General features: G+C 57.4%; 1 protein-coding gene across 3 annotated transcripts in view; it reads right to left on the reverse strand.

Moving 5' to 3' along the window:
• Nucleotides 1-143: 143 nt before the first annotated feature.
• The window catches only part of PCIF1 (phosphorylated CTD interacting factor 1), a 16,655-nt gene continuing 8,636 nt past the window's right edge, over nt 144-8,162 (reverse strand). For all 3 annotated transcript variants that reach the window (XM_077766259.1, XM_077766249.1, XM_077766241.1), the window contains exons 3-17: nt 7,936-8,077; nt 7,721-7,845; nt 6,191-6,328; nt 5,868-5,998; nt 5,576-5,730; nt 4,834-4,981; nt 4,659-4,742; nt 4,332-4,431; nt 3,149-3,311; nt 2,304-2,476; nt 2,075-2,161; nt 1,805-1,989; nt 1,034-1,127; nt 760-935; nt 144-674 (exon numbers count right to left, since the gene is read on the reverse strand). In XM_077766259.1, coding sequence (XP_077622385.1) covers nt 446-674; nt 760-935; nt 1,034-1,127; nt 1,805-1,989; nt 2,075-2,161; nt 2,304-2,476; nt 3,149-3,311; nt 4,332-4,431; nt 4,659-4,742; nt 4,834-4,981; nt 5,576-5,730; nt 5,868-5,998; nt 6,191-6,328; nt 7,721-7,845; nt 7,936-8,059 — 2,112 coding nt within the window. In that variant the 5' untranslated portion in view covers nt 8,060-8,077 and the 3' untranslated portion in view covers nt 144-445. The remainder of the gene's footprint in view (nt 675-759; nt 936-1,033; nt 1,128-1,804; nt 1,990-2,074; nt 2,162-2,303; nt 2,477-3,148; nt 3,312-4,331; nt 4,432-4,658; nt 4,743-4,833; nt 4,982-5,575; nt 5,731-5,867; nt 5,999-6,190; nt 6,329-7,720; nt 7,846-7,935; nt 8,078-8,162) is intronic.

Raw genomic sequence — 8,162 nt, forward strand, 5'->3', positions numbered from 1 at the left:
GTGAGAAGTTAAGACACTGGAGCCCGGGGCTGGGGCGTGGAGGCCCAGGGGTCCAGAAGGTGAGCCTAAGTGTAGAGGGGTGCTCCCAGGACTAGCTCCAGGCTCTCCGCCTTCTCAGCCCTCAAGACCCTCACACGTTCTTAGGGGGGGGTTTCTGTATTTCCTTTTACAAATGAAACAAGGTGGCAATAAGATGGTAGGGATGGGGAGGAGGGGAAGGGATGGGGCCTATTTACAGGGGAGCTGGACCAAGTCTGAGGTGAGGAGTCGGGAGATTGGGCAGGGAGGGGGAGCCCTGGCAGCGCCATCATCTTCCTATGTCACTGGCAGCCTGAGCCCTGCTGCCACCTCAGGGGGAGGGTCCTGGGGTCCGCTTGGCCCCAAGAGGCCCGAGTCCCAGCAGTCCGTACCAGCACCCTGGGGCTCCTCCTCCCCGCAAGATGTGTTAAGTGGGGTGAGGCTCGCGGCTGGGGCCCTGCTCACGGCCAGAGTCCCGGTCCTTGTTCTCGGAGGAAGACGACGAGGAGCCGGAGCCATGGCTGCGGCCTGACTGCCGGTAGGCGGTGCTCAGCTCCTGCAGTCGCTCGGGTGTTGGCCCCCACTTGGCAAAGCCAGGGTCGTTCTGTAGGAACAGCACGGCGGTGTTGTGGACGGCCTTGTAGTGCATTTCCTCCCTGCCGGCAAAGGAGCAGCTCAGGGTGGGGCCTGGCCCAGCCCGATCGGCCTGGCCCTCCTACCCTGCCCTCCCCAGGCACCCACTTCTTGCAGACGTGCTGGGAGCCACTGCGGTACTCGTGCTCAAAGGCAGGCAGGACCAGCTGGTGGCGTTTGAAGCGGCTCTGCTCCATGCGGGTGAGCGCCGGCGTGGGGGGTTCTCGCCACTCGGGTATAAACACGATGAAGGACAGGGGCTCCGGGGAGCTCTCGAGCAGTTTCTGTGGGAGGGGGCATGGGATGGGGACATCAGAGGCTGCCCGCCGGGTGGCTGGCAATCCCGCTTGCCACCCCTCCCTGCCCCCAGCAGCACACCCACCTCAAAGTGAGAGACCATGGCATCCATGAGTTCCTCGCAGAACGGAGGGTTGGCCTCAAAGGAACCACTCAGCGGGGAAAAGTCCAGGCAGGGCCTGGGGATGGAGGTGAGCACTCTAAGTCCTACCAGAACCTCGGTCCTCAAAAAAAAGGTGCCGCCCCCACCACGTTAAAGAGACCACCCTGGTCAGGCCACAGGCCAACATTCACCCTTAATTCAACCTGGGACAATGGGGGGCTGACTCCACGGGAGTGCCGAGGACGGAGAGGCTCAGGCTTGGTGGCCAAGTGCAGCGAGCTGCTTAGTGGAATGGCTGGAGCTCAGATCAAGTCCAGGCCCTGCTGCCACCACAGCACAAGCCACAGCGAGGAGTCCCCCAGCTGTTCCGCTTCTCCTTCTGTTGGCCCAGGCTGGTCTTCCTGCCAGAGGCTGTGTCCCCCTTTCACCCATGCTCATCCCCCCCAACACCCTGCGTTAGTCTGTAAGGTCCCTGAGCTCTGAATGACTGCTTCCTGTGCCCCTCGGTGCCTGGAAGCACACGCTCCTCCCCCAGCCTGGACTCATGCACAGAGAAACCCACAGGCTGAGTTAGGGGCTATCCCAGGCTCCCAGAAGTTCAGCAACAAGTCCAAGGTCACACAGCTAGCAAGGGGTGAAGGCAGGGACTATATACAACACTGCCCAATTCCAAGTAGCTGGCCCAGGTGTGACCCATGCTCTAGAAGACCCCTTCCCAGGCCCCAGGCGCAAGGGCCCCAGCAGCCTTCTCACCCGCGGGAGCCGAAGTAGCCATCTGTGTCTGGGAAGGCAGAGCAGTACTGGCGGAAGTAGCAGTTGAGGGGCGAGGCAAAGCACTCAAAGCTGACGCTGAAGAGGCGGTGGAGGGCCTCAAAGACGTGCACGGGCAGCGATCCCTGCAGGCCTGTCCCCTCGTAGAGGCCCACGCCGAACATCATCTGCAAGAGGCCACGGTCAGCCTCCAGGGCTCAGCCTTCCCCCTGCCTTTAGAAGAGCCCACACCCAGCTGCCTCAGGCCCATACCTGGTACCGCCGAAGAAGACACCAGACTCGGGGCAGGAACCTCTCAAAGGCAGAGTCGTCAATGCAGCTGTAGCGGTAAAGCAGCCACTGCGGGACAGACAGCACGGCCCTTAAACAGCAGCCCCTCGCTCCCTTGTAACTGGGCTCTTGCTGAGGACACGGAGTCAAGGAAGCAGCCCTCACTTCTTGCACCTGTAGGGACCTGCCTCCCTTTCACCCCAGCTCTTACCAGCTTGCTGAAGTAGTTGCGGCTGACCTTGACCATCTCTCCCTTATACCGGATGCAGACCACGTTATTCTCCATATGCATCTCCACGCTGGGCATGGGGGGCGCAGACACGGCCAGCCGGACCGGGTAACAGTACACCAGGCGGGGCTCCACTTCTGGGGCCTCCACCTCCTCTGTGGGCAGGGAGAGCAATGAGGGGCCCCCCTGCCTCGGCTCTGCTAATCCTCACCCTGGATGGCCTCTGCCCACCGTGCGCTGGGTGCTTCACACAACGTACCCCAGTTACCAAGGGAGGTAAGTCTCATCCCAAGGAGGAGCAGAACACAGCTCAGATGGTTTGATAACAAAGTTCTTGGCAGGGGCAGTAACTGGTGGCCTCTGTCACTGCGCTCGTACTGACACAAGCCCCCAGGTGGCCATGCGGAAGTAGAACTACGGCGCATTAGTAGTTACAATACCTTACTTAGGCATCTTTTTGGGCCAAGCGCTCTGAGTTACCACCGAGTCCTCGAATGATCCTACGGCTGGGTATTAGCCCGCAGGGTGGGGGAACTGGGGCTTGCAGAAAGTGGCTGTAAGCGCGAGTCATCCACCTCACTGCTTCCCCCTGGCCTGTCATGTCCACCACCCCCAGCTCCTCCTTTCCCAACCCTTCTCCAGTTCCTGGAGGAGTGCTGGGGGCCCTGCACCGAAGGACAGCAGGGCCTGCCTCAGGCACCGCTGGGAGGAACGGGCTTCCCCAAACCAGCCATGGCCTGGAGGCTCAGCCTTGCTTGTCCCTTCACTCAGGGCCCGGGATAGAGAGTTGGCAGCACCCCAGCTGGCTCCCTGCACTGGCCCCTTACCTGGGATGTTGTTTTCCTTAAGGATGGCCAGGTGCTTCTCTCGGATCCGTTTGACATACTCCAGGGAGATGTGGTAGATCTTACTGCAGATGCCCTCCACGGAGTCCTTGGCTGCGGCCGAGACGTGGGGGCCACACTGCCTCCGCAGATGCTCCAGGCGGTCCTGGAGGAGACATTCCCGATCAGGGCTCTAGGGGCCTGTTGAGGGAGGGCTGGTGGATTCTAACAGTCTTCGCTTTGAAACTGGCTGTTACTTACTAGCTGTGTCACTTGGACAAGTCCCCTGGCATCTCTGAATCTTAATTCCTCTACTGTTAAGGGAACACAAAGTACTCACCTGATAAGGCAGTTTGAGTATTAAATGTGATCATTCCCATTAAGGGGTTACACTGTGCCAGATCCCATGATAAATGCTGGGGAGACACACAAACTGGGCACAGTCCCCCGCTTATAAAGCATTTGCCAGCTATCAGGGAGAGACACCATTACAAAACGGGGTCCTTGGTCATTACCGATTTGAAATATGAGCTTTTAGCAACCTGCAAGGATTTAACTAGGCATTTGGAATTTTGCTGAATCACACGTGTGAAAGTGAGGAGTGAAAATGAGTCACTCTGGCTAGTGAGCACACCTACCTTTGTCATTCTACGTGTCAAGTACAGTTACTATCGTGAAGTGCGAAACCTTGTCTCTTGTGAAAAATGGTCCTGAAAAGAAAGCCCATTGCTAGTGCTGGCAGACAGTTAGAGAAGTGATGGGTCTGGGCCAGAAAACAGAATTGTTGTGGACACGGTAAAGTGGGGAAATGAATCTGATGGCCGGCTCTGAACTGTGATGAGTGCACACACCCCAAAAAAGGTAGTCTGTCGATCTGTGTCCAAAAGTCTACTCAAGGGAGATGTTGAGCATTAAGTTGAAAAAGCTACTTATGGTGTGTGGCTGAGCACAGAATTCTATTAAAGAAACTTAATGGAGAGAGTCTTTACGAGAGAGCCAGGAGCCTGGACAAACCTCTCTACATGCAGGAGTTGAGGGACTAATGAGTATCAAAGGTTTACTGAATTGCTAAAGAACAGGCTGCTGTGGGGCCCTGCCCGGCCTGGGCAGGCAGAGTGGGCTTCTTGGAGGAAGCCACCCCAGAGCCTTTCCATTGGCCTCCTTACCCGGGGCCGGGGCCACTCACCATGTAGTCCTCCTTGGAGGCAGAGTGGTCCTTCCGCAGCCAGCTGAAGGTGTCCTCCACGTTCCATTTGACCACCTTCCTACTGTCGGGGGACGCACTCCTGCCACCAGGAGGCATGTAAGAGAGCTGTCAGGTGTCCATCTGCACTCCTGACTCCTCCCACCCCACCTACACTGACATTTGGGCCCTTGTCCTGGCTCTGGGAGCCATCCCTCCCTCCTCCTGGCACCAAGAGCAATGACCGAGCTCCGGGAGATGGACCCCATGGCCCAGGGCCTCCCCGTGCTGACCACACACCCGGCTTGCTGGGGGCAGGAGAGCGCAAACCTGGATTCGATGAGCCGCCGGGCAGCCTCTGCATATTTGAAGAGCAGGCGCTTGGCTTCCTCCCGGAACTTGATTCTGGATAACCTGGGATAGAGAACAAGCAGAGTCCGGACCCTTCTCTGCAGGACCGACTCCACAAAAACACCCTTAGCTGGCCCCAGCTGTACAGCCATACCTGATGGGAATGTCATTCATGATTTCGCGAAACATGGAGGGCGACACGACCGGCTCACAGTTGCTTGGCAACAGGGGGTCAGAGCCTTTGTCCACGACCTTGCGCTCCAGCATCCAGCGGTTGAAGGATTCTCGAGGGGGCTCGATGCCTGCAGGACAGAAGAACTGGTGAAGGTCTGGCTTTAGGCAGGAAGCAGTGTGGGGGCGCTGGAAGTGCAACGGTAGATGACAGCCCGGTAAGTCAGGAGCTCATGTTGCAGGCAGCCTCTCCCAAAGTATACTCTCAGGATTGCTACTTTATAAACCCGTCGTTAGATGTTCCTCAGGGTAAAAGAGGAAAAGAGAAACCCCACGTTCCAGCAAAGTTAAGCGGCTTATTTACTAGTTAATAAAAGCCGCAGTTCCCTGAGAACTTTACATTCCTCTTACTCCTAGGAGTAGGGATGCCATGAGGACAGACACTTGTTTTGAGGCCTCACAAATTACGTACCTCACAGATACGTAAAAAGGCTTCAAATGATACCTGGCGAACAGCAAGCCTTCTGAAAGTGTTAATGATTCCTTCTGTGGTTACTGATACCAGCCACCCTTTCTGAAAGCACCTGGTGGAGCTGGGGCTCCACGCAGGCCTGTCCCCACCCACTGCCTGTGCTCTCAGCCACCAGGCTCCCCGCACCATTCCCCAAGGCTGGGTCTTGCTCAGGGCGGGTGGAAACAGAGCTCGGAGGCCCAGAGGCAGTTACCCTCTCGCTGCTGGCACAGCTCCCGGTAGTGCTGCCGAAGCTTGAGGATGAGCTGGGAGCGCAGCAGCTCCACCTCGGGGTGCGGGGGCAGCACCTCCGAAGGCCCCCGGTGCTTGATGACCGCGTTGGTCTGGATGTCCAGATCCCAGTACACCCTTGGGGCACAGAAACGAACAACGAGGACAGTGGAGGAGAGGGAGGGAGGAGTGCCCTGCCTGCCACCACACCCCAACGCTCCCAGGCACGCAGGCCACACCAACGGGTGCCCCCAAGCCAGTCAGCGGGGACTCACTCAGTGGGTCGGAGGAGAGCCACCTGCTGTTTATCTTCAGGGGATGCCCCCCACATCTTCAGTGTTGGGGTTCCTGGAACACTGGGGGAGCTAGGCACCGATGGGCCCGTGGGCGTCACAGGGATTTCGATCTGGAGCAAAAAAGAGAAAGGCATCAGGGTCAGGAGAGTCGGCCTGTGGCTCCAGTACCGCACCTGGTGAGCTGTGCCTCCGGCGCCGCTCCTGACAGACCTGCCACTGCCCGGCCCTGGCAGGGAACCCGCTGGCAGCCTGCCTGGCTTGGCCACCCGCCAGCCAGGTCCTCACAGCCCACAAGCACTCACCTTGGGCTTCTTCACGCCATTGCCGCTTGGCTGCTCTTCGGAGAGCTGCCGCTTTCGGGGCTTGTTCTCAGCTGGGGGGGTTTCTACCAAGCTGGAGTCTTGGGGCAGTGGGGTCGCATTCAGCCCCAAAGGGTCCGACTGGAGGAGAGAGAACAGCAGAGTTGCAACTGGGGCCGGTGGCTTAGAGGAGTCTCAGTAATCCGGAATCCCGATGCCCTCCTGCCCCCTGCTCCTGCTGCTCGAAGGTTGGGATGCAGAAAGAACACTGGGCTCCAGTGCCACAGGCTACTTGCAGCCATGTGACCTTGGGGGAGTTCTGTCCCTCCCTAATTCCCTCACCTTCCAAATGGCCCTCCAGCTAAATAGGCCCAGCCTCCTACTGGGAAGATGATTAAATTAGTCCATGAACATAACCAGCTTAATGTGGCATCTGGCATGAGATGAACACTCTGTACACACTAATTTCTAAATTACCAGAGTCAGGAATAAAGGAAAAATTCAAGACGCTCGTTTTTGAAAAAGCAAGGCCCTGTGGGTGGAATTCCTTAGGCGACACCAAGAAGAATGATACTAGGCAGGGTGGCCCTGAAATCCTAAGGTTTGAATCCAGCTCTGCCTCTTACAGGCCTGACGACTCAGGCCAATCATTTCCCATCTCAGAGCCTCAGTGTCTCCATCTGCAAAACGGGAGTGCCAATTGGCGTGATTATGCCCAGAAAAAAAGTTCGCCCCAACTGACAGGGACCCAAAAGCCCATGTTCCTGGCAGACGTCCCATGCTGCTACTTCCCCTATCACATGGGCACTTCCACCCTGAAAACATGCTTCTCCCCTCTCACAACTTTTCACTTCACTAACTTGGTCACTTTAAATCTTCATTCAAAGAGGGGCGCCTAGGTGGCTCAGTTGGTTAAGCATCCAACTTTGGCTCAGGTCATGATCTCACGGTTGTGGGTTTGAGTCCCACGTCGGGCTCTGTGCCGACAGCTAACCCAGAGCCTGGACCCCGCTTCGGATTCTGTGTCTCCCTCTCTCTCTGACCCTCCCGTGCTCACGCTCTCTCTCTCTCAGAAATAAATTTTAAGATAAATTTTTTAAATCCTCATTCAAAGAGCAGCTTTCCCTCTCCCAATCACTCCCCTCCCCCAGGCCAGACGATGGTCCCTGCTGTACTCTAACACTGTTCTTCATACACAAGCCAAATGTAACCCTACTGGCCCCTCAGTAGACTGTGGGCCCCATGAGAGTACAAGGGCTGGACCAGGTCTGTCTTGAGTCACAGCTGCATTACAGGTACAGTGCCCAACAGGTAGTTCAAGTTCAGTATCACGTGCTAATACAATCATCTCTTTACGCCTCAATCTCCCCTGAGTACAGGTTCCTTGATGACAGGGCATGTGTCTATCTCGTGTGTCACTGTATCCCCAGGTCCCAACACAGGACTAGGCTCTTAAGAGCTGCTCAAGATACGTTTGGAGAAGGCCCAAATGCCAGAAGCTGCTCTGAGACCCCGCCCTAGGCTGGCACTCACAATCACGTCATGTTGGCCCAGCACAGGCATCTCCCACAGGGACTGGTTGGTAAATCGGTTGAAGTAGTAGGGACGGTTCTCCCTCCTGCTCCAGCACTTCTCCCAGCCCGCATGCACCAGCTCCTCTGCAAACAAGCGTGGAAGCCAGCCAGGGTCAGGGCTGCCCCTGGGGCATCTTTCCTACCCCACCACCCTACCTTGCCCCTCGCCAGTACCTGGGAGGTCCTGCACCAGGCGGATGGGCTTTGGAGAACAGGGCTGGCTCTGATTGGAGGTGCCTGGGGAGTGACTCAGCAGGGACGCTTCCTCCCGGGGGCTGCCGTGATTCTCATTGGCCATCTCCGCACCCACACCGACCTGCCACACAGAGGACCGAAGGGTGTTAGGCCAGCAGGGTGGGCGTGGAGGTCAGCTCCACCCCTAGCCCCCACCCACCAATTAC

Source organism: Crocuta crocuta, unplaced genomic scaffold (genome assembly GCF_008692635.1).
Source record: "Crocuta crocuta isolate KB4526 unplaced genomic scaffold, BGI_CrCroc_1.0 scaffold71, whole genome shotgun sequence".
Classification (NCBI taxonomy): Eukaryota; Metazoa; Chordata; class Mammalia; order Carnivora; family Hyaenidae; genus Crocuta; species Crocuta crocuta.